Below are 26,243 nucleotides of genomic sequence, written 5' to 3' on the forward strand. Positions count from 1 at the left end.
TTGTAGGTTAAATCTCACAGGAAATGACCTGCTCAGAGCAGATGCTCCACAGATAGCTGCCATGGTGACCACCACCTTGCTCCTCATTGGCTCAGGTCACTGTGACATCACAAGGGTTTCCTGGCACAGGAAGTGAGTCCAGTATTGAGCTGTTCTTGGGAGACAGGGAGGGTGGTGGAGTGGACGTCCTTCCAGGACCCAGACAGGCAGCTCAGAGCCTGAGTCCACCTCCCTGTGCTGTGTTGGACTCATGGATGCTATCTCTGATCCACTCATGGTGGCTTTAAGCAGCCACAGTCAGGATTTGGGACTCTTAATCTGTTTTAGTATGGTCAGCTCTTGAGAGTATCTATGAAGATGATGTTTCTTAGTTCATCAAGTTATTCATTACGTTTTCATCTGATGGTGTGGATGACTGGGAGCTGTGGGTTGCTCTTTCCTGTTCAGCTTTATGTCACATATCACTAGCCTGGGAAAAGATATAAAAGAATGCAAAGTAGGATTTCTACTGAACGTCTATTACCTTCACATCATCTTAAAGTCCAAAACTGGTAAGTTGGAGACAGTTGGGATGGTTTACTTTTGAGCTCTAATAGTTTTTATGATCCAAATTGTGATCTACAGAAAGGAAGGGGAATTTTTGAAAAGAACAAAATTGAACTTCATTAAGATTGTATAAGATTGCTGGCACGGTGGCTGGAGCCAGTAATCCTGCTGGCACAGGAGGCTGAGGCAGGGTGATCTCAAGTTAAAAGCCAGCCCCTGCAACTTAGTGAGGCCCTAGCAACTTAGCCTTCAGAAGCTGTGTGTGAATTATGGGTCTGTTTGAGCCATCATCAGGCAGGAAGGCCTTTTCTGGGAAGTCCTGGATGAAATTCCCCAGTTTGAGAAACGCCAGATCATGATGGCACCCTGCCTTAGCTCACAGCCCCAGGTTCAAACACAGCTCCGGACAGATGGGCATAACCTGCCAAGCACCAAACTACTGGCTTCACCCACTCTTATCCTGTTTTCCTAAAGAAGCTCTTTACTGAGTCCTTTTGGTGTATACTGCTATAAATAAAGCATTTTCTCTTTGTTAGGATCAGACCCAACAAGTCTGTCTAACCCTGTAAATGTTCCCGCTTTTGAATATATAATTCTTGTCTTTATTTTTTAATATTACTTTTCTAGCTTTTATTTCCAGCTGGCCCACACTTGTGTCCATTACCTACTCCTTCCCCACACAGGACATGGGCAGAATCTTGTTACAAAACAAAAAATAAAATAAAAGGGGCTATGGATGTGGCTCAGGGGTTAAGCACCCCTGGGTTTAATTCCTGGTACCAAAAAAAAATGTAAAATGTATAAGATTGCTTATTAAAGGACCCAATGAATAAAGTGTAAAAGGAAGGCATTGTTTAGAAACACACATGTACATCCAACAAAGAATTTAATTTCTCCTACAAATTGAAAAGTAATAAATACAAAATGGCAATGGATTAAAGACACCCTTTGTAACAGAATATTTATAAATTGTCAATAAACACAATAAGCAAAGCATCTATATTTTAGTAGAGTCAAGGTGACTTGGTACTCAAACTATGAAGCACCTGTTCCATCATCCTTGGTGATAATTGTCCAGGCACAGGGTCAGTATCACTGTCATCATGAGGTCAGCAGTCTGCACAGACGTGTTCTCAGGGCCCTTTTCATGTCCCTGTCCCTCAGGCTGTAGATGAAGGGGTTCACCATGGGGGTGACCAGAGTGTGCAGGGTAGAGGCAAACACCCTTTACAGGAGTTGTGTGTCTATGTGGAGCTGAGGTAGACCCCCAGGTAGGTTCTGCAGAACAGGGAGACAACTGAGAGGTGAGAACCGCAGGCAGAAAAGACCTTGTATTTCCCTCTGCTGTGGAGATCCACAGGACAGAAGCCACATTTTTAGAATAAGAAAAAAAATCTCAGCAAGAGGTGGAAAAATAAATCATAATGCCTGTCACTATGTACAATATGTCGCTACTGATGAAGGTATGAGCAGGCGAGCTTGAGGACCTCAGGGAATTCACAGAAACAGTGTGGGATTTCCACGTCTGTGCAGAAGGAGAGCCTCGGTACACTCACACTCTCAGGAAGGGCTCCCAGCACACTGATGAGCCAGATCAGGAGAAGAACTGAGCACAGAGCTTGGGGCTCATGAGGACTGTGTAGTGCAGGGGCTGGCAGATGGCCATGAAGTGGTCCTAGGCCATCACAGTAAGAAGTCTGTTGTCCAGCAGTCCAAAAACAGTGAAGAAGTACATCTGGGTGATGCAGCCTTGCTCTGTGTCTGGATGTTCACCAGCATCTTGGGGATGGTGCTGGAGTTGAAGCAGATGTCCACAAAGGACAGGTTGGAGAGGAAGAAGTACATGGGCATGTGCAGGTGGGGGTCTGATATGACAGCCAGGATGATGAGCAGGTTGCCAAAGATAGTCACCAGGTACAAGAACAGGAACTGCCCAGAGAGAACCGACTGAATCTCTGGTTTCTCAGAAAGTCCCTGGAGGAGAAATATTGAAGTCCCAGAGTGTTTTTTCTGGTTCCATGTAAAGCAAATGTCTCCAGGGGAGAGGCAGCAGTCGGGGAAGTGAGGAGTCTGCAGCCATCTCCGGAGCCTGGCTGCCTGGGGCTTGGACTCGGTGTTCCAAGGAGAGGAGGCATTAGCTTTGTGGTTCCTTCTCTAGTGATGGCCAAATTGGGCTTCTTAGTGCAATCAAATTCCCTTTGTAGCCCCCACTGTCTGGAAAACCCAGACACAGAACCTAATTTGGTATCCAAAGATGAATGTTAACAGAAGGAAAAAAGAAAAAAATATACATATATATATGTATGTATAGTTGAAGAGAAATCAATGAAATAGAGACTAGCAAAACAATAAAAAGATCAACAAAAAACTAACTTGATTTTTTTCTGAACAAAATCACTTTCAACTAAAAAATATAAAACACTGAATTAAGTGAAACCAAATGAAAGTGGAGAAATGACAGCTGTCACCATAGCAATACAAAGAATCAAAAAACTACCATGAAAATATGCCAGTATATGGGAACACCAAGAGGAAAAAAAAAAACAATCTCTGGACACAGAAAATGTACCATGACTGAATCAGGAACTAATGGAAAATCTGAACAGCCTGATAGGAGTGGAGAGAATGAACCAGACCCAGGACCTGATGGCATCGCTGCTGAGTTCTACCTAACATGTGAAGACCTAACAGCAGACTTCTTAAACCTCCCTCCGAAATTAAAGAGATGGGAACTCTTCCAAGCTCCTTCTACAAGGAGAACATTACCCTAATACCAACTCCAGGAAAGGACACAGAAGATTATAGGGAAGTGTCCCTGATGAAGATCAATGCATAAACCCTCAATAAAATACTGACAAACCAAATCCAACAGCACATTAAAATGACGACACCCTTATCGAGTAACATCTATCTGAAGCACAAAAGGACATAAGTCATTCTTGGTACATTACAGCAACAGAATGAAGAAAACAAAAACTATCTGATCATCTCAATAGGTATAGAAAGAGCTACTTGGTAAAATTCAACATCACTTCACAGGAAAGCTCTCAACAAATTAGGTGTAGAAGGAATGGTCCTCAGCACAATAAAGGCTACCAGTGATACACCCACAGCTTACATCATACTGAAAAGCTTTCAGATTTTCCTCTAGGACCTGGTACAAGAGCAGCATGCCCACCATCAGTAGTACTCATCATCATACTGGAAGTTCCAGCCAGAGCAAGTAGGTAAGAGAAAGAAAGAGGCCACCTAAATTTGGGAAAGAGGAAATCAAATTACTCATTTGCAAAAGACATGATTTTTTATATATTTCCCATCGACACATAATTATAGATAATTATGGGGCACAGGAATTATTTGAATTGTGCATTCCCTATGCAATGATCAAATGAGGGTTATTAGCATGTTCATCTCCTTAAACATTTATTATTTCTTTCTTTGTGTGTGGAGCCCAAATGTCTATTGAACACTGTGGTAAAGAGTAGGCAGACCCTGTCCTCAGGGTGTTTCCATTCTGTTCCATGTTGAGAGTCTAACTCCTACTGGGCACAACTGTGTAGGTCCCATAACCATCCTGAGCGTGATTTGTATGAATGTAGAGTGAGGTTCATGGTGGTACAAAACACAAAGAATTAACTTCTTGTAAAAACTAACAAAGAGTTCGTATAAGTTGCTAACCTCAGGATTACATCCATAAAAATAGCCAACTACCTCTTTGAATGATCGAAATATTTATAGAAACAGGACTCAATGACCACTCTCCACATGGATTACAAACATGGTATTTTTTAAGTATTGGAAAGTGTTACATATGCAAGGATCATAGAAAATAATCCATTTTCTCAAAATATCAGGGGCTGTGTCCCCAACACAAGCTAAGGTTTTGTGGATCCAGAGGACCTGGCCAAGACAGGTTCATCCATCCAAGATGTTGGAGAAGACTTTCAGTCAGGGTTGGATCAGCTGTTAGGAATTCAGCTCTCTGGAGGTCAGAAGATTACACGGAGAAGAAGAAACAAAGAGTGATTCCCCTGGAATTTAATTTGGTGTCTTGGGAGCAGAAAACAGCAAGAAAAAAATTTCTTCCAGTGCAAAGTGAAGTCCCAGAGGAACATGATGCCTAATGAGCAGACACACAGAGCTGGAGGTAGCTCCCTGCCCTTCTCCGTTGCTGCCTCAAACTTGAATTGCATGAGACACAGCTGTTTTTACTTAGGAGCCTGGCATCTGGCTTAGGGACTGATGTGTGACCCCTTCCTGCTGGCTAGTTGGACAACATTGCTTCAGTCTCCATCATCGCACATCCAGGGAAGAATTTGGTTCCATGAGACCCTTCATTCAGAACCTGCCCAGGTGAGTCTGAGAGCCCAGCAGGTGCTGCAGGAAGGCATCGGAGAGCAGGCTGGAAGCCAAGAACATGGCCCTAAGGTCACTTGGGAGCCAATCCAGCCTCATCCAGAGCCATAGGTTGCTGTGCTTGTTTGCTCAATTATTTGATTATGCAGTGATGCATGTATTTACCATATGCTAAAAACAGGAGTGAACAGTGAGCTTAGCAATGCCAGGCAGGTCCTTGATGACCATGGGTGAGGGCAAAAGCAGCCCCATCAGAAGAGGGAGTGGAGGCTCAGAGTGGTTTCAGTGTAAGAAGAGCATGTGTCAAACAATTATATGGAAAAGAGAAATGTGCATTATTTGTAGAGGGACCCAAATGAAAGGAGGCATTTTTTAATTTCCGAGATGGAGCAGCATTTTTATCTGCTCATTTTTTTATTAGGTTGTTTTAGTTCTACATAGCATTAGCATTAATTTGGATGTAATTATACAAGCATGAATTACAATTAGCTCCAATTCAGTGCCCAGGAATTCCCTTTTCCCTCCTTCATTCCTCCACCTGTTCCCTTTCCTCTGCTATTTATTTTTAATTAGAGTTTTGTGGAACTCCATGATGGTAAATTCCCTGGTACATTCACATAGGTACACAGGAAATTGAGGTCAGATTCAACCACAGTTTCTCCATTTCCCCATCCCTCCTCCCTCCCCCTCAATCCCTTCTTCTGCTCCCTGATTGCTCTTCTATGTTCACACAATGCCCCCTTTTTCCTTATTTTTGTCTTGCTTCCACATTCAATTTTCTTGTTATTATCAGGTGCCCATTTTCGACATTTATCAGTATTATGATGGGTGGAATTTGCCAGTTTATTTTTCTTTATTAACGTTGGGAATGATTATTTTGACCACCAAAAATTTTAGATTCTATTTAGTAAAATATGTGTATCTTATTACTTTTGAGTTTCTTGCCTTATTTTAGATGATTTTGCCCACTCATAAGTTTTATATGTCATTTCCCCAATGTTCCTCTAGAATGTATTGTTTATTTTCATACTGAGTCTTTAAGTTCTTCAGATTTGTTGTGAGACGTGAGCAAGGGGGGCTCCTTCAATATTTCTGGGCAGGTAGCCATTTATGTCAGTCTTTTAAGAACCTTTCAATGTTCCTTCTATTAAATAGAAATACAACCCTGTCTTATTTTCAGTGTCTGTATATCCCGAGGCTGAATTCCTGATTCATCTAACAAATAGTATCTAACCAGCCGCACAATCTGAGGAAAATCTTTGATTATAATCTTTTATGTCTAAGTCTCTGCTGATTTAATTACAAATCCATTTGATCACATCAAACTATTTTTTATTATATATCTTCATTCACATACTGCTTGATGCTCCATTCCATTTTATTTAACAGTTTTTTAAAACCTTTCAGTTTAGCCCAGTTTTATTTCCCTGCCATTCTTTTGGTTAGACAACCTTCCTTTACTTTAATTTGACTCTAGATAATGTGTGCACATGCCATTGTGAAAACAGGAAGGCGAACCACACAGGTGAAGTCAGCTCTTTGGATCTTGCCTCATGAGGCCAAAGACAGTTGTACCTTGTGTTAAGTGTGTGCTGTGATGGCCTCGGGGATAGGCCACATGCAGGATTTTATTCATTGTGAAAGACGGTCCTGTCATGGTGTGTGCAGGAGTTTATAGAATATGCTGTTAGGAGTCCTTTTCCTGTTGAATGAGCACTACAACCTGTGAACTAGAGGGTGCCCACTGGGTTTGTCCCCGGAGTTCCAAACAGAAAGCCCAGGAATAACACAGAAAGACACCATGCGAGTCCGTGGAGAGGGGTCCATCTTAACCACTACCGTCCATAGTCACCAGTTGGTATTTGTCTTTTAGCATCTGGCTTACTTCATACAATGGCAAATACCAATTGGTTTTCACTGTGGAATCCAAAGAACGTTAATCTCACAGAAGTGGAGAGAACAGTGGCTACCAGAGAGTGTGGAGAGGAAGGGGAACAGAAGTGGAGAAGAGTTGATAAATGAGCACAAATTCCCAGTTAGGCAGCTGCGTCAACTTTGGTAATCATTTTCACAGTAGTGTGTCTGTGGTTAACAAATAGGAATCATATATTTCAAAATCACCAGGAGCAGGAGTTTTGAATATCCTCAGCACAATGCAATGATTAATATTTGGGGTAATGGATATGTTAATTACCCTGATTTGATCATTGCACAATGTATACATGTCCTGAAATCCACATTATACTCTTAAATATGTACCATTATGTGTGTCAATTAAAATGAAATTAAACATAAATCCCAATTAGACAAATCAGTTTTAAATGGCACAGGAAAACATCTCTTTATATTTTATATAAAATGTACAAATTTTGTTTTCCTGTTTTGAATTTTTCTTTTTTCTTTCCTCTGATAAAGATAAGTTATTATTTGCTTTTTCCCCAGGTATATCAATCTTCAACTATATTGGCACAAAAAATATTATTATTACGTTTGTTTTTGAGAATTTTGTGTTTTTTAAATTGATTTAAAAAATAAATGACAGCAGAATGTATCACAATTCTTATTACACATTTACAGTACACTTTTTCATATATCTGGTTGTATATAAAGTATGTTGACACCAGTTTGTGTCTTCATACATGTACTTTGGATAATGATGTCCATCACATCCACCATCCTTGCTAACCCCCTGCCCACTCTCTTTCCCTCCCACCCCTCTTCCCTATCTAGAATTCATCTATTCCTCCATGCTCCCCCTCCCTACCCCAGATCCTTAACAGATACAATGACTTGGGATGCAGCCATAGATGAGGAATTTTATTTCTTTCTTACTTTCTCTCCAAGTCCACCCAAGCTTATTAGAGCTTTTCCCCCATTTAAGCCATTTCATTGGCTCTCTGCTTATTTTGAAGAGTTTTTATATTTCCTGCGTTTTGCTTTTCTTGTAATGCTGTGCTGGGGATGAAACCCAGGGTCAATCCTCCTTCCCTTCCTCTTTCTTTTTCTTTATTTTTCCTGTGCTGGGGCTGGAACCCAGGGCTTTGCACATGACAGCCAGGTGGGCTACCACAGAGCTACATGCCCAACCTGTCTGATGTTTCCTTGTACTCAGGGCAGAAAATGGCCAAAGCCAAAAAGAACTCCAGGATGACATGTGTATGGAATATTTAATAACAGGAATTTATGGGTACTATTTGTCCAACCTGATAAAGATAAGTTAATATCAACAGATTTCCTGGTGTTTACTCCTTCCTAAGAGTGCCCTGGGCATGACAGGAAGCCACTCTTAACATTGCCCTAGAAGACCATATCATGTGTGTGTGTGTGTGTGTGTGTGTGTGTGTGTCTTTAGTTTCTAGGCTCAATATATTGAAAAACACAACCCATAACCCAAATACCAGAAGATAAAACAACAGACGGAAATAACGAGGGGATGAATTTCCATTCAGAAGGCATCCTGGCAACCAACTTAAAATGCAAATGCAATATGTGCCCACAGTCTCCTTGGGGCTGAGCACTCAGCAGCAATGAGGTCACTGTGAGCTTCATTATCCTCTAACACCAGCTCACATCCCTCTCCCCCTTTCTTATTCCACTGGTCACACAGTCCTTGCTGACCCTGGACATCTGAAACAGGCACCTCCCTTGGGACCTTTGCACTAGCTTTCTCCTTTCCAGACACACTCTTTTACAGATGACTCCATGGATCCTCCTGACTCTTCCTGGGTCTCTTTTCCAGTGCCAGCCTCTGCCTGTCTTTCCTGAACACTCAGCAGAGAAGAAGACTTTCTCTCCGCAATCTCCTTCACATCTGCCCTTTGTTCTTCAGAGAACCTGTTAACTTCTGGCATGCCACAGGATCATTTCTTGACATTTGTGTGTACTCTTCCTCCATCATTAGATAAAGGAACATTTGTCTTTTAGCATTGACCAATCACTGCCTAGACCATGCCTGGAACATGATGGTCACTAAATGATATGCCTCAAATACATGGGAAAAGGTCAAATCCCCAATACTTGGGGGAAAGGCTAAGAGTAAGACAGGTATTCCAGATCAGAGATGACAGAGGGATCCCTGAAGAAAAGGAGAGTCACACCAGAACTGAGACATTGGTGTCCTAACTGCATAATAGAAATGACTGCATTCCCATCAGGTTAGCATTGCATAGTTGCTTCATGTCTCTTTTCTTTCTCTCTCTCTCCCCAGTTACATTAAATACATGGGGACAGAAAATGACACAAGAATTTCAGAATTCCTTCTGCTGGGGTTTTCAGAGGACCCAGAACAGCAGCCCCTAATATTTGGACTTTTCCTCCCCATGTACCTGGTCACTGTGCTAGGGAACCTGCTCATCATCGTGGCCACCATCTCAGACTCCCACCTGCACACGCCCATGTACTTCTTCCTCTCCAACCTGTCCTTTGTGGACATGTGCTTCACTTCTACCACTATCCCCAAGATGCTGGTGAACATCCAGACACAGAGCAAGGTCATCGGGTATAAAAGCTGCATCACCCAAATGCATTTCTTCTTGCTCTTTTCAGTGGTAGACATCTTTCTGCTGACCATAATGGCTTATGACCGCTTTGTGGCCATCTGTCACCCCCTGCACTACACAGTCATTATGAAGCCCTGGTTCTGTGTGTGGCTGGTTCTGGTGTCCTGGGTTGTGAGTATGTCACATGCATTGTTGCAAAGCTTAATGATGTTGCGACTGTCTTTCTGCACAGATTTGGAAATCCCCCATTTTTTCTGTGAACTTAACCAGGTGGTCCACCGTGCCTGCTCTGACACTTTTCTAAATGATGTCGTGATATACTTTGCAACTGTGCTACTGGCTGGTTGTCCTGTTGCTGGTATTCTGTACTCCTACTCCAAGATAGTCTCCTCCATCCGTGCAATCTCATCAGCTCAGGGCAAGTACAAAGCCTTCTCCACCTGTGCATCTCACCTCTCTGTGGTCTCCTTATTTTATGGCACAGGCCTAGGTGTGTACCTCAGTTCTGCTGTGACCCAAAACTCACACTCTACTGCAACAGCCTCAGTGATGTACACTGTGGTCACCCCCATGCTGAACCCCTTCATCTACAGTCTGAGGAACAAGGACATCAAGAGGGCTCTGAGAAGACTCTGTGAGAAAGAGAAACTGAAAGCATCAGTTGTGCTGAGTCTGAAGAAGTGCCCATGATTGCAGGGCTCAGAGCCTCAGAGCCAGAAACTGGGGTCCTACCAGAAGGTGGAAGGAGAACTTGCTCTTTCTACTTTACTGCTGTAGTTTTACTTTCTTTGATTTCAGTTTCTCCATATAACTCAATTACGTATTACAAACTCCTGCTTCTGGATTTCTCCCCAAGAAAGAAGTGCTCCATCTCAGGATGTTGCAGTCTTAGGTGTAAAGCAAACACCAAAGTTTGCTTTTATACCTTTGATAGCTTAAGGTGATTTTCTTTGTACATTCATGAAATTGAGCACTTTTCACATTTATGAGCCACTTGAATTTATTCTTCTAAATCACTGGGTCACAAATTTATTAGACCATTCTGTGTTTTTAAAATTCTAATTGGTTTGAAATAATTTGCATATGCCTGTTTGCTATTTTGAATTTAACTTAATATTGTTTATATTTGAATTAAATATTCTCGTGTATATTTGAGGTTTATAACATGGTATTATGGGATTTACATAGATAGCAAAATGTTACCAAAGCAAGTCACTTTTCCTTAATATACAATATATTACATATTGTACTCTAAGGCTTTGTATCTTAACAATATTTTCAACATGAACATTTTAAAAAATATTTTTGAAAATATCTTAATTATACAAAAATATGGGGCTATAATTTGATTATATATACGTGTATATATATATATATATATATATATATATATATATATATATATATACTGTATAATGATCAAACCAGGATAATTATCATTCATATTTGTGAACGTCTAGAGCATTCGGGTCCCTGGGTAAGGGTCCTGCGAAATAACCAGGACACAGGGGATGCAGAGCAAAGGCAGCAGTTGCGACTGCATGCTGAGGTTTATTTGCAAGTTCCTTTTATATTCTTCTTCTAACAAAGCAAGCAATTCTTCAATAACACTTTACCCGCATTGCCCAAACACCACGCCTCAGTGGGTACACAGAGCTAAACTCAGATTGTTCCTGTTCATTTGATAAGCACCCCCCAAAGTTCTTTGTAGACATTATCTAATCCCCTGAGGATGCATTTGTTTCTTTGGAATGTACTGTTCCCAGGACAAGTATGCAGGAAGCTTCTTCCTCTTGGCCAAACCATGCAGAACTCGTGACTTGCGATAAGGGGAAGAGAACTTTTCCTCCTCCTAACTGAGGTTTGCCTCAGCTGACCTAAATCACAGCCACAACTCTTGCAAAATGTCAGGCCTGAGGGAGCTAAACTCTGCACACTCAAACCCCAACACATATTTATTTTTAAAAGTTTAAAATTTTATTTGATTAATTTAATAATTCTACATAGTTATGGGAAACAGTGTATTGTTTCCAATACATGTAAATAAGTGTGAATCAAATGATCCTATTTCCATCATTCTGTTTGGAGATTTTGAGATCCTCTTTTCTCATTGTTCACAACTACAATGGGTTACTTTCTAGGATAATCACCCTTTCAGGCTGTTGAAAAATACAACTTATTTCATTGTGTCGACATCTCTGGGTGCTGGCTCTCTAAACTCCCACTGAACCATTTCCCAACCTCTGTACATATTCCCAATCACTAGTACACATTTCAATTACCTTTAAAAAAACTGCATATGAGAAACAAGATGCAGAATTTGTCTGTCTGCATGAACCGTACTTCATGAAAAATAATATCCTGGGAATGTGCATGACTTCAGGGCAATTGAGACCATTGAACATGTTCTCAGTTCTACTCCTATATTTCCTCCATTTCTTCAAAATGTGTATCCTCTTGGACTCTGTACTCCAAATTCAATTGATTATGGTTATCTATGTTAACAAATCAAACTTTATTTCAACAAATCATCCAAGCACCACTCATTTCAAAATCCTTCTCTTCCCCATGGATTTTTGATGTTCATTATATAATACTTTTTAATTTGATTGAGGATTTTGTAATAATTCGGCTTTGCTGAGATGTTAATTTAGATTTAGGCTAATTTTACCATGTTTTGAAAACAATGTTTTTTGGTACATAATAAAAAGCAAGTCAAAATTTCCCTTTTACTTCCTCTAACATAAAATAGTCTTGCCCAGTTTTTCTCGATGAAAACACAGCTAAATTGCCTTTCCAGTTTCTGTCTAATCTTGGCTTTTTCCTCAATACCAGAATGTGGATATTTTTAGAGCTGTCAATACATTCTGTCAAACAGTTTAATTATAAGGGCTGCTGTGTGTGTTTGATTCTTTCCACTTATTAACAACTAAAAAGAACAATATTTTATTACCTTCAAGTCATTGAGATAGGAAACCCAATGTGTGTTTTGTTTGGGTGCAGGAAGTTCTATCAAGAGCAATTTAGACAAGAGAAATAGTATCTAAGTTAGAAAGCAAGAAGTCAAATAACCCATCAGCAGATGACATAGTGTTTTAAAGTTCATTTTTTTGTTGGACGAATAATTGCATATCTTTATGGGATACCGTAATAATTTGAAAGGAATTTATCAATAATCAAATCAGGGTTATTGGTATTCCAGTCTCCTTAAACATGTATTGTTTCTTTATGCGTGGAACCTGAATGTCTATTGAGCACCTGCTATTTCCAGCCATGTGGACCCTGCCAATTGTGTCCACAAAAACCCAAAGGATCATCAGAGGCTATAAAAATAACTAAACCCTCACAAATTGGAAAATCAGGAAGAAATGGATAAATACCTGGACATGTACAACCTGGATATATGCCACCTTCAGATATTGAACCATCATTAATAGAATCTCTGAACAGACCACTAATGAGTGAAATGTGGAATCTGTAGTAAAAGTCTCCTGCAGGTAGGGGCCCACAGTGCTGCACCCCAAGTGTGTCAACTTGTATGATCACAATTTGCTGACTCCCAGGAGCAGGGCATTTCTGGACCCACTTAACTCCCCAAGAGACTTACCTGGTATCATAAGGAGCTTAGTAAATGTGGAATATATTCTCAATAGCTGATGTGGAACTGATATGGATTTGATATGGAGATGATCTTATTGTACCATGTGACTCTCTGTGAACTCTAAAACATAACTTGCTCCTCATATCAGCTTCATACAGCAGGTGGGATCTTCAGGTACTTGTAAGCTACTATTTGCAGATACTGAGGTACCAACCCAACATTTGACCACTGGAGGTCAGATGTGAGGTGCATGTAGACAACAGGTGCATGTGTATGGAGGTTTTCACAAAATGTGAAAAACAAATGAGAATATATGTAAGATACTAATCTCAGGGCAACATGCATAAAAAGATTCGAATGTATTACTTAAAATTGCTAAATATTTTCTAAATCAAGGAGTAAATAATTGTTCTTTACATTGTAAGTATGTATTGTAAGTATGCATCTGTGTCCCCAACACATACAGGGCTCTGGGGATCCAAGAGGCCTCATTAAAGCAGGTACCTCAGCGTCAGGCTTGGAAGAAAACTTTAAATAAGGGCTGGGATTAGATGTTAGGAGGTTAGAGCTCTGGAAGGCAGAAAAGCTAATGGAGAAGAAGTAAAAATAATGGATTCCCCTGGATTTTCACCTGGTCTCTTGGGAACAGAGAATCTGCAGGGGAGAGAAATCTTTTTTGCGTAGAATCAAGTCCCACAGAGGAATGAGGTGCCCCTGGGTTGGAGTTGCAATAGAAAGGTCTAATGAGAAGTCTCAGGAGCTGTGTATATCTCCTCTGCTGTGCTCTCTCAGAATACTTGACCTTGGGCAGGGCAGGATGTGATTGTTCTTTCTGAGGTCTAAAGTCTGGCTCTGAGACCAATGCTTGACTCATTCCTCCTGTCTTTTCTGGGTCTCCAATCTTCATCTGCAAGTGTTCAGAGAGGAATCCGGATTTCCACACAGAGCCCTTCTGCTCAGAGTGTTCATCCGGGTCAGTACAAGATGTAGCCAGTCTGGCAGGAGAGGTTCATAGAATGGATGCCAAGGGTGCTCATCTGAGGTCCTCTGAGCCAAACCTGACTCACCCTGAACTGAGACAGGGCAGTCATCAGGGCTGTTTGCCCACTTGATTTATTGAGTTAATTAATCTACATATTTATGATGCTAAGAGGGAAGTGTCAGATGAACTCAGTATTGCAGGGTCATCACTGGCAATGAAGGTAATCAAAGCACAATTTGAAGAGGGTATGGGAGGGGTACTGTCATTTCAGTAAAAGTAGATAATTTTTCCCCCCGAGGATCTTTGCAATTAAGGGGAATAGAGAAATAGGGCCTTTGCTACAGATGGAAACATTTAAATGAGGGCATTTCGATTTTATTTCTAAGATGGAGCATATATGAGTATACCTTCATATATGAGTATACTGATAAGATTAGACCAATGGATGACTTGCGAATCTTACCTGGCAACAACAGTCATGTGTCAATCATATTGCAGTATCTTCTTTCATGTTCACATTTAAAAAGTTATTTTGTAGGAGAAAGGGACCACACTTACTAGTTTTGATTGCAAGTATTTCCCAAAGCATTATGTTAAATATATCTTGAGTTTGTTAGTTTTTTTTTTCTGTATTTGAAAATTTCTGTGGGAACACTTTGTTTGGTGTGGAAGGTACAAAAAGGTTTCATTCCTGTTTTTTTTTTTTTTTTTAATTGCACTCATTCAAACTTAAGGATAGGAGTTTTCACCAACTTAGGGTTTGCCACTTTGTTCCACAATGTAGTAAAATTGTACTTGGAGGGAATGTGTGAAAGTTTACAGATTCTTTGTTGTCACACACTCGCTCAACTCCTGCACTTTTCCTACCAATGAATAATCAGCCCTCTACACACATCATGCACCCTGCTTGTGTTTAGGGCAGCCTGCTTCTCTACTGTGCATCTGCCTTGCTGCCTTGTTCAGTGGTACCTTAAGGAAGTTTCTCCCATCAAGTGCAATGCAATTTATTTAATAGACTATGTACAATGTCATGGTATACAGCAACATTTATTCTTTCGATGACCTTTGGTATTTTTCCTCATTAAATTGATATGATATATCATGATTTATACAAAGATATTTGGAGATTGTTTATTTAAAACTGTGGCTCTCAATAAGATATACTTCCCCCCCCCCAGGGGACATTGAGAACTAGCTGGAGATGATTTTGACTGACACTGAAAAGGGTGAGTGGACCAGAATGTTCTGTTAAACATCCTACAGGGTACAGGACAGACATGACCACCGTTGATCATCTCACCCAGAATGTCCATATTCCCTTAACTTAGAAAATTTGAGTTGAAAATTATCTGAATTTTTCATACTTATCGTCGCCTGTAGATATTGTCCCAAATTAATATAACACTTCTATTTCTGCTCCTGTTTAAACCTTGGACCTCATAATGTGACAGGTTAAAATTTCCCCACATAGATAGGTTTGAAAAAGGTTTACTACTACCACTTCCTTCAATTACTAGTAAGTTTGAGCAAATATTCTTAATCCCAATCACCATTTCAATTTTTCTGTTATCAATCTGTGCCTGCTTTTCAACATTCATCAGCATTTTCAGGTATTTTTATAGGTTATTTTATTCAATTCATTTTTGAAGAATACTTTTTGTCCATAAAAAGTTTTAAATTGCATTTCAATACGTTTTTTCATGTCTGAGTTTCTTGCCTATTCAAATTGATTTTGCCCATCTATGAGCTTTTCATGATGGTTTCTTGATGTTCCAAGAAAACACACTATTTATTTTCTTACTCAGTCTTTCTCTGATTTTTTAAAAAGAAGGCGTGACATTGGGACCAACCTCATTCTCCTCTGTGTAGGCAGTCATTTATGTCAGCTTTTATGGGACTACTAAACCTTTTCCAGCTCAAGTGAAATACAATCTTTTCAAGTATACTGAGACTTAATTTCTGACTCACTAACAAATAATAACATTTGTATGTTCTAGAACATTCTAGTAACATTATTTTATTTTATTTCTAAATACTTACCATTTTAATTAGGAGTCCACATTGATATCATTAAAGAATTCCTATGTTATATCTGTTTCAGTTCATGGTCAATGCTTCATTCAATTTTTGTTTAATAGAGTTTTTTTTTAAACCGTTCTATTTAACCTGGTTCTGTTCCTTGCCATTCTTTTTGTTTTAATACTTTCCTTTCCTTTAAATGCATTTTTACACAATGCATACTGGTTCATATACTTCTCTGAGAATACAATGCTGAATAAATAACGTGAAATCTACTGCTCATTTGTAACCTGCAATATAATGGCAAACAGATCATAATCAAATAAATTTGGTCATGACACAGTGTCCCTAGGAACGTGTTATGCAGAGTGTTATTCAATGTGAAAGGACATGACTGTCTTGGGGTGTGCAGAATTTTGTAGAGGCCTTTACTTACTTGTCGGGTTCATATGGACATAGTTACGGATGCCTATATCATAAATTGCTCCATCATAATCCCTGGTACTACCTCCTCCCTTTCATCCTTCCTTCCCCTCACCCTCTGTTGGTTTTCTTTTATTATTTTTTAATTGCCTATTATAGTGATGTATGAAAGTGGAAATCATTGTGACATATTCACACATACACATAGCATATTTGGGTCAAAAATTTTCAGCAGTTCCTCCCTTTATGGATCCTTCCTCTCCTTGCTCTGATGCCCTTCCTTTTCGCCACTGCTCTACCCTCTATTTTCCTGGGTTCGACCCCTTTTAAAACATTCCTCTCTCTCTCTAGCTTTCATATGAGAGACAACTTCAGGCCCTGGACATCTGAGCCTGCCTATTTCACTTAGCATCATGCTCTCCAGATGCACCCATTGGATAACAAATGGCATGATTTCATCATTATTTAAAGAATTTCTTCATACAATTTTAGAATACATGACTCCTTGAAGAAAGGTGGAGAATTGGAAAGGAATTTCTAATCAGAGATGCAGGGTGATGCATTAAAGGTGATCAGATTCATAAATGAAATATAAAGGTAATTTCTGAACAGTGAAATAGAAATTCTAAAAAGATTAGTAATGCCTCTCTCTCTCTCTCTCTCTCTCTCTCTCTCTCTCTCTCTCTCTCTCTTCTCATGTTCCTGTGATAGTCACATCAACCACATGGAACTGAGGAATGACACACAAATTTCAGAATTCCTTCTTCTGGGATTTTCAGAGGACCCAGATCTGTTGCCCCTCCTCTTTGGGCTTTTCCTGTCCATGTACATGGTCACTGTGCTGGGGAACCTGCTCATCATCCTGGCCACCATCTCAGACTCCCACCTGCACACGCCCATGTACTTCTTCCTCTCCAACCTGTCCTTTGTGGACATCTGCTTCACCTCCACCACCATCCCCAAGATGCTGGTGAACATCCAGACACAGAGCAAGGCCATTACCTATGCAGGCTCCATCACCCAAATGTATTTTTTCCTACTCTTTGCAGGGTTGGACATCATTCTGCTGACCATAATGGCCTATGACCAGTTATGTGGCCATCTGTCACCCCCTGCACTATACAGTCATCATGAAGCCCAGGTTCTGCATGCTGATGGTTCTGGTATCCTGGATCATCAGTGGCCTGCATTCCTTGTTACACAGCTTGATGATGCTGCGGCTAACCTTCTGCACACACCTGGACATCCCCCACTTTCTCTGTGAACTTAACCAGGTGCTCCACCATGCCTGTTCTGACACTTTTCTTAATGACATGGTGATGTATTTTTCAGCTGTGCTGCTGGCTGTTGGTCCCCTTACTGGTATCCTTTACTCCTACTCCAAGATCGTCTCAGTCCCCTCCATCCGTGCAATCTCATCAGCTCAGGGCAAGTACAAAGCCTTCTCCACCTGTGCATCTCACCTCTCTGTGGTCTCCTTATTTTACTGCACAAGTATAGGTGTGTACCTCAGTTCTTCTGTGACACAAAACTCACACTCAAGTACTATAGCTTCAGTGATGTACAGTGTGGTCACCCCCATGCTGAACCCCTACATCTACAGTCTGAGGAATAAGGGCATCAAGAGCGCTCTAAAAATCGTCTTTTGGAGGGAAACTATAAAAGGGTCATTGAATCAATTCTCATGATTTCAGAACTCAAATACTCAGACCCAGGAACTGTGACTACTTTGATCAGATTGTGGGAGTTGAACTTGCTCCTTTTCTTTGACTGCAACTTCTGTATGCAATTTAAGAAATATTCTTCACCAAGCTTTGGGCTCTCACTGATAATCCGATATATATTTTTCTCATCATTTTTCTTCTTCTCAAGTTTTCATACTTGGAATCATATGTATTTGGAAATTTCATTTTATGCAAAGGTTGTTATGGTTTAGGTAGTAGGTGTCCCCCAAACTCTCAGGTGTGAGACCATGCAAGGAAGTTTAGAAGTCAAATAATTGGGCTATAAGATTCTTTACCTAGTCAGTGCATTAACTCGCCTGAATGGGTTAATGGATGATAGCTGTAGGCAAGTAGGGTGTGGCTGGAGTAGGCGGGTCCACGGGGTGTCTCTTTGGTGTATATGTATATTTTTCCCATGTCTGCAGTCTCTCTCTCTCTCTCTCTCTCTCTCTCTCTCTCTCTCTCTCTCTCTCTCCTTCCTGGTGCCAATGTCCTGAGCTGCTTTCCTCTGACACACCCTTCTGCCATGATGAGACTTGAGAAATGGAGTCAGCTGTCTGTAGGATGAACTTTCTGAAACAGTGAGCACCAAATAAGCTTTTCCTCCTCTAAAATTTTTCTTGTGAGGTCTTTTGGTCACTGACTAAAACAGATCAACCCATATTTCTAAAAATAATATTTTCACCAATGAGATATATATATATATATATATATATATATATATATATATATATATATATATCATACCAAGTAATTCTTTGGTTGTTGTTGTAATTTCAGATATGAGTTTTATTGCTAAAACTAAAACAGATCAACCCATATTTCTAAAAATAATATTTTCACCAATGACATATATATCATACCAAGTAATTCTTTGGTGGTTGTTGTCATTTTAGTTATGAGTTGTATTACTCCTATGGAGAATACTGCTTTGGGTAACTTAGGATGTCTAGGCAATCCTGTAGTAAATGTGTTGAACTTTCTTTGAATTTCTCTAGTTTTCCACTCTATCAGATACATAGACTTTAGTATCCAAGCACACTTTGTAAATGTCTCAGGTTTTATTCTCATGAGGCCTGTGTTCCTTTTTCAGCTTATTTTCCACAGTGCTATCATCACTCATAAAAAGTGATTATCAAAGATATGTCTGCACCTGGAGTCTATGTGGAAAGAGAATTTCTTTTCAGGTCTTTAAAATAGTCTTTATTTTTTAAGCATTAGTGTGTGCATTACAAGAAACAGCAAAACTGAAAAGCAGAGAACAAAGTCATCCAATCACAAGCAGGTTGGCGGCTTCTGGGTCCTGCACCTACACACACAGCATCCCACGTGGTGTGACTGAGATCCCAGTGTCATGCTTTTCTACACATCTAGAATATTCACCAGTTCAAAATCCGAAAGCTGCCTGTGTATTTCCAGTTGGAGAAAACCTGAAATATGATAAAGTGAACTTCAAATCATGCATGGTATTATCGTGTAAAATATTTTGTTTTCATGCTGTATATTAACTCATTTAATGTATGCATGTTTGGTGTTCATGAGGAAGGCAGTTATTCGTTGGAGTTAAGGACCGGTGACATCTTTCATGTTTAATTATTGAATTATTTCAAGCATAGTGTTTCTGCTTGGAAATTTCCAGTGTTGCCTACAAATATCACTCCTCCCATTGTGCTAAATTAAATACTCTTCTTTTCCAAATTTTATCACAACTATTAAAGGAGCAGTGAATGGGCAGTATCAATATCAGCTATCACAGGTCTTTCTTGTGCTTGGATTTCCATCTTCCCAATCACAGAATGACTTGCAGTTGTGTCCAATTCCTGCCTGGTCCTGTGATTCAGGGTCCTAGGTCCTCCTCCACCATCTCCACATCCTTTCAACCTCCTCTGGTTGCCATGAAAGGAACTTCAGTCTAGCCGCTTTTTACAATTCCCCAAAGTGAATTTGGAAATTAGAGCAATTATGAATACTGTTTTTAAACATTCGAAGAAATTCTAAAAATAAGAAGCAGCAGAATATTATAACTGACATATGTTCTATGCTATATATCCTCCCAGGGGCTACTGCTGCACATCCATCCATTCTGAAACCAGAGAATTACCTCCAATGCCACTGTGAGGAGATGGAAAGGCATCCTGAGCCCTCCTGGCCTCCTGGGCCTAATCAGCTGAGAGTCTCTGCATTGTGATTCTGAGGCCCAGCCACAATGTTGTATCACAACGTCTTATGTCTCAAACCCACTTATGGCCATATTGTGCCATTGCTCTATGGGTTAGTTTTCTTGTTAATGAGAATGATCCAGACAAGGAATGCTGGCAAACTTGCAGCAGTGATTTTTGAGCTACACATTTCATAGTGTCTTTTTTACACCAGATATGCATGTATCTTTTCCTCCACATCCTCACCAACATTTATTGTTGCTTGAATTCTTGATAATTGCCATTCTCACTGGAATGAGATGCAATGTTGGTATAGTTTTGATTTTTCACTAGAATTTTCATTTTATACCCTTGATCCTGAAGTGGATGTGGTCTTGTTGATTTCTGAGATGCTTTCAAGGTATATTTCCTATTGTCTCTGTGCAAAATACATAGCTTCACTTTAGTGACAGTAACCTCTTCAACAACCACATCTTCCTTGTCCCCAACATCACACACACATTTCTGGCTAAACTTCAAGTTTTCCAGATCTTGCCTCTCTGATTTTTACTTCTGAATCTCACAGTAAATGTGGCTAAAGGCGACCAACAATACCCTGCCATTACCTGAATGCTGTGCTGCCTTAAAATTTTCTCTGCCAGATTAATTAGTCCATAACTTTTAAATTTAGCCTCCCACAAAGTCTCTGAACATGGGGAAAATGTTGACAAATCCTTTTCCAGAACGTAACATAAGTGGCTTCTAGTCCAATTGCCAATAGAGTCCTCATTCCCCTTTGAAAACTCTGGAGCACTGTTCTTACTATCTGTATTCTTATCTGCATTCTGGTCTCTGAGCTCCCACCAGATCATCCTTTAAGCCCCACTTATAACATTCTAAGACTTCTCTATTTGTGTTTCCAAACTTGTTCAAATTTCTCCTGCAAATAATTTCCAATGTCTTCTGAACCATGTGGTAAGATTAGTCACAGTAATGACTGAACTTCTTGGTACCAGTTTCTATATTAATCAGCTTTTCTCTGCTGTGACCAAAATAAGAGACAAGAACACCTTAGAGAAAAAGAAAGTTCATTTAGCACCATGGTTTCTGAGGTTCAGTCCACAGTCATTCAACTCCATTATTCTAGCCCCAAGGTGACATAGAACATCATAGCAGGAAGTATTTGTGGAGGAAGCTGCTCACCTCATGGTAGCCAGGAAGTAGAGAGAGGGTGGGAGGATCCAGGGGCACAATGCCTAATCCCCAAGGGCACACCCCAGGGCACACACTTCCTCCAGCCCTGCCACAACTGCCTGCAGTTGCCACCCAGAGAGCGATTCTTTAAAATTATTAATCCACAAAAATGGATCAATCCATTGAATAGGTTACAGATCCCACTCTAATCATTTCACCTCTGAAAATTAATACTGGAACTTTTGGGGAACATTTCAAAATCAAACCATAACAGGAACAGAGTCATGATGAACTCTTGCTTACCAGAGGGTAGGAAGGTATTGGGAGAGAGATGGAAAAGCACACAGTTTCAATCAGACTGGAGGAATAAGTTTTAGTGACCTACTGCCCTGCAGGGTGACCACAGTTTATAACAATTTGTTTCATATTTTAAAATTCCTGAAATAAACTTGTAACATGAGGTCAGTCTCAGTGCCCATCAACAGATGAGTGGATAAAGAGAATATGGTATATCTACACTAGGGAGTATTTTTGAGACATGAAGGAAATCCTGCCATTTGCAGCAGAATGAATAGAATTGGAGAATTGTCAGAAACAGAAAGGTAATGCATCTGCCCTTTCATGTGTGGAAACTAGAAAAATGAAGATGACCTATAAGTAGAAGAGGAATTTCCAGGCACATGGGAAGAGGGCTGGGGGAGGGTGGGAGGGGGTGGAAGAATGGATGGACATGATCAATGTACAATGTGTGCATGGGTGGAAATATCACAGTGAATCCCATTAAATTATACAATCAATACATGTTTGTAATAATACTTAATAAAATAAAATAGACATTTCATGTTCTCACCACATAAAATGATACACTGATGAGGTAATAGAATTATTAACTAGATTGAGTCTTTGTAAAATGTATACATAGATCAAGATGTCATGCTGTAACCCCTAAACACACATAATTTTTTCAATTAAAAATTAATTTTAATTTTTTAAAAAATTGATAGTAAACAAAATTTGACAGAACATTAAAATTAACTGAAACAAGATACAAAACATCAATAATTTACAAGTTAGTAAATAAATTGACAGTGACTGATTAAAAAAAAATACAGGATTTTTCTAGAATGTTGGAAACTTGCCAGATACTCATTATTTGTTGAATGAATCAGAAGTCTCCATACGTCTAGAAATTTAATAGTTGATGATGTTGTGTTTTAATTTAGTTGGGGAAATGGTAGAAGCTGAGTAACCCTTATCCTAAATATGTGAAACCAAAAGTGTTGCAGGTTTGGGATTTTTTTCTGATTTTGGATTATCTGCACATGCATAATGAGTGACCTTGGGAATGGGCACAAGCCTAAACATGAAATTGATATGTGTTCTGTACCTTCAGGCTGTGCACCAATGCTTCACCCTTGTCCAGAGGTACACATGCTTTCAAAATTAAGAATTGGACTTTTTAAAAACCAATTTTAATGTTTGCTGTCTTGTTCATTTATTATTCTAAATGTATTTGGTGGAAAGTGTGAAAATCGACTAATTTGGTTTCACCCAATGCATCATCTGGTTACATCCTGTTTCTTTTATTACCTCTTATTCAACAGCATCTTAGAAAGTCTCTCCTATCAAGTAGTGCAAACACTAATTATTTAACTGACCAAAAAATATTTTATGGTATGGCTTAACATTTACACTTCCGACTGTCTATGATATTGTTCTTCATTAAACCGATATAATACAATCTATCAACCATAATGTCTACAGAAGTATTTGGGCATTGGTTATTTAAAACCATGGTTGTAGACAAGGTTTATTTAGGACCCCTTAGGGACACTGGGAAATGGCTAGAGATGGCCTTGACTGAGACACCAGGAGGGGTGACCTGCTAACATCGCACCAGGCAGAGGACAGCACAGCAAGGAAGCCTGGGAAGTCAATGTCCCTTGGCTGAGAAAGCCGAGTTAGGATCACCTGCACTTTTAGTATTGACAGCTGCATTTAGATATTTCTCCCAGGCTCATGACTCTTCCCATTTCCAGAAAAATCAGAGCATCCCTTTTCCCACCTGTTTAAAACGTCCAACCCCATTGATTTAATAGCTATCCATGTTTTTCCCGTGTAAAATTTTCAGCAAATATTTATATGTCCAATCACCATTTCAATCTATTTTTATTATAGTTCATTATCTACAGTTAACATTTCAAATGAGCATTTCAGATTATTGTTTCTTAACTGGTTTTCCTATATTTTGTCAGTAAAAACTTTAATATTTTATTTAGTTAAATATGTGTCTCTCTTCTTACTTCTGATTTTCTTGTCTTAAGATAAATTTCCCACTCATAGATTTTGTATATAGTCTTCCTGGATGTTTATCTGAAAAGTATTAATTACGTTTACACCAAATTCTTTAACTCCTCTGACCTTTTGGTATCATATGATATGTGAGCTAGGGGGCCATCTTTATTTTACTCCAGATACACAGTGTTATGGCTTAGATATTTGTTTTCCAAAAACTCATTTGTGAGAAAATGCAAGAAAGTTTAGAAGCGAAATGATTAGGGTTATGAGATCCTCAAGCCAGTCCGTGAATTAATCCCCTGATAGGGATTAACTGAGTGGTGACTCTAGGCAGGTGGGGTGTGGCTGCAGGAGGTAGGTCCCTGGGGGCAGGCCATTTGGGTTTATATTGTATTTATATTATATTGAGTGGAGCTCCGTGCTTCCTGATTGTCATGCCCTGACCTGCTTTCCTCCACCACAGTGTTCTCCCTCACCCTGAGCTCCAAGGAGTGGAGTCAGCCATCTAATGAACTGAGACCTCTGAAGCTGTGAGTCACCAAATCAACATTACCTCCTTAAAATTATTCTTGTTGGGTCCTTTGATCTCAGCAGTGAAAAAGCTGACTAAAGCACACAGCCACTTACACCAGCTTTTATTTAACATTTTAAGCTTTACCAAATGTAATTTTGCCATTTAATAAATTTCCATATATGCTGAGACATAATTCCTAATTCAACAAATAATTATAGGAAAACTATATATGTATGTGTGTATATGTGTGTGTGTATACACACATATCAAATTATGTACCAATTTTATTATGAACCCATGTTGATATAATTAAATCGCTAAAATTTCTTTATTACTTTATGTTTAATTATTTTTAAAATGTTGTTTATTATGGTTATTTTGAAACCAAGATATTTAACCTGGTTTTATTGCCTTGCAATATATTTTTATTTCAAAACTTCTTCAAAATGAACCCTATTATGATGTATAACTATAATATACTAACAAAAACATTAAGAAACTTCTCCCATGCTGTAAACTTTCTAAATAATGCACATGTGTCCACATATCATTGTGAAAACATAAAGGTGAAAATAGAAGATGAAAGTCCCTGCTCATTTGTCTCTTGCATTAAAATGCCACAGAGTATAGCCAAATAAATGTGTGTGGCATCGTGTCCTCAGAGATATACCATATGGAGAGTGTCATGTGTGTGAAAGGTTGTACTCATCACAGGAGCACAATTTTGTAGAGTATGGGGAGGGGGCCCTCAAATGTTGGATTAAGTCCAGAACAGGACCAGGGTTAGCCCATCTGGTGCGTCAGAGAGCTGAACAGTGGTTGCCAGAGGCTGGGAGAACATAGTGGAGAGAGAGGAGGGTCCATGGGTACAGCCTGGAGCAGTAACTTCCCATGTCGTGGTAACTGTGGTGGACAATACTTGTGGGTTTCAAAGCAGCTGGTGGAGAGGCTTTGTGACTGTTCCCACATAAAGAAATCATGGAAGTTCAAGGTGCTGGATACACACACGACCCTGACCTGATGGTTACACAGTGTGGATGTGTATTGACATGTCACATTGTACCCCAAATATCAACAATCATGATCCATCAGTGGTAAACATTAGAACAATTAAAAACAAAGACTAAGACCCAGGAAAAGAGCTGCCTGAGGAAAATGAGATTGAGGCCCTCCTCACCTGCCATCCAGTCCTGTGAAGACCAGTGGGAAATCAATGGGGGTGAGCACATGAAAGGCCATTCTGTCTCACAAAACAGGACAAAGAGAATTTGTGGTTCTTGGTGTATTTCCTTTGGTGAGTTGTTGATTTACTCTCTAGGTAACAGTTTCTTCTATTTAGATGTTTGATGTATGTGCTTTTCAACACTCTGATGTTATCCTTACTCTCTTCTCTTGGCTAATGTGGTTTTGACCTCAAGGACATCAAGGAGATAGAATGGGACTTGGAATGCCACGAGACAAATGGAAAATGTTCCTTCCTTAACGTCTCCTGGGGACCTCCTTGTGCTTATTAGAACTTCTTCCTCCAGGTCCACTTGCCAACCCCCTCTGTTTATTGAGAATATTGTTTGATTGTTTATTTTAACACAGGTCAGATAATGGCTATCGCAAAAGGGAACTCCTATGTAACCTGTGATTGAAAACTGACAGCCTAGCATTTCTGACGAGCAATTCTACATTCATTCAGGCAAGTTAATCGGATATCAGTAACTCGAATCCATTTCTTTCTTATGGTGTGGCTGGGAGTGAGAAGAGCCTTGTGTTATCACTCGTGCTGTGTGTACAGGGCTGTGTGTGTTGGGTGGCTGTGTGTACCTTTAGGGAGGAGAGCAGGTTTCAGAGGAGGGGTACCTGGGCATAGTAGACAGACTCTCTCCAAGGTTTGATGGTTTTACCTGTTATTCCTTGACTTTACAATGGTGTAAAGCAATGTGCATTCTGAAGAAACT

At 39.7% G+C, this 26,243-nt stretch overlaps 1 protein-coding gene and 1 pseudogene across 1 annotated transcript; both read left to right on the forward strand.

Moving 5' to 3' along the window:
* The first annotated feature begins 9,122 nt into the window (after positions 1 to 9,122).
* Positions 9,123 to 10,091, forward strand: LOC113178299 (olfactory receptor 7A17-like). The gene has a single exon (XM_026382690.2). The coding sequence runs from the start codon at positions 9,123 to 9,125 to the stop codon at positions 10,089 to 10,091; it is 969 nt and encodes a 322-aa protein (XP_026238475.2).
* Positions 10,092 to 17,150: 7,059 nt separating this feature from the next.
* On the forward strand, positions 17,151 to 18,114 carry LOC144253879 (olfactory receptor 7A17-like; annotated as a pseudogene).
* Positions 18,115 to 26,243: the final 8,129 nt, after the last annotated feature.

The sequence above is a fragment of the Urocitellus parryii genome, chromosome 3, assembly GCF_045843805.1.
Source record: "Urocitellus parryii isolate mUroPar1 chromosome 3, mUroPar1.hap1, whole genome shotgun sequence".
NCBI lineage: Eukaryota > Metazoa > Chordata > Mammalia > Rodentia > Sciuridae > Urocitellus > Urocitellus parryii.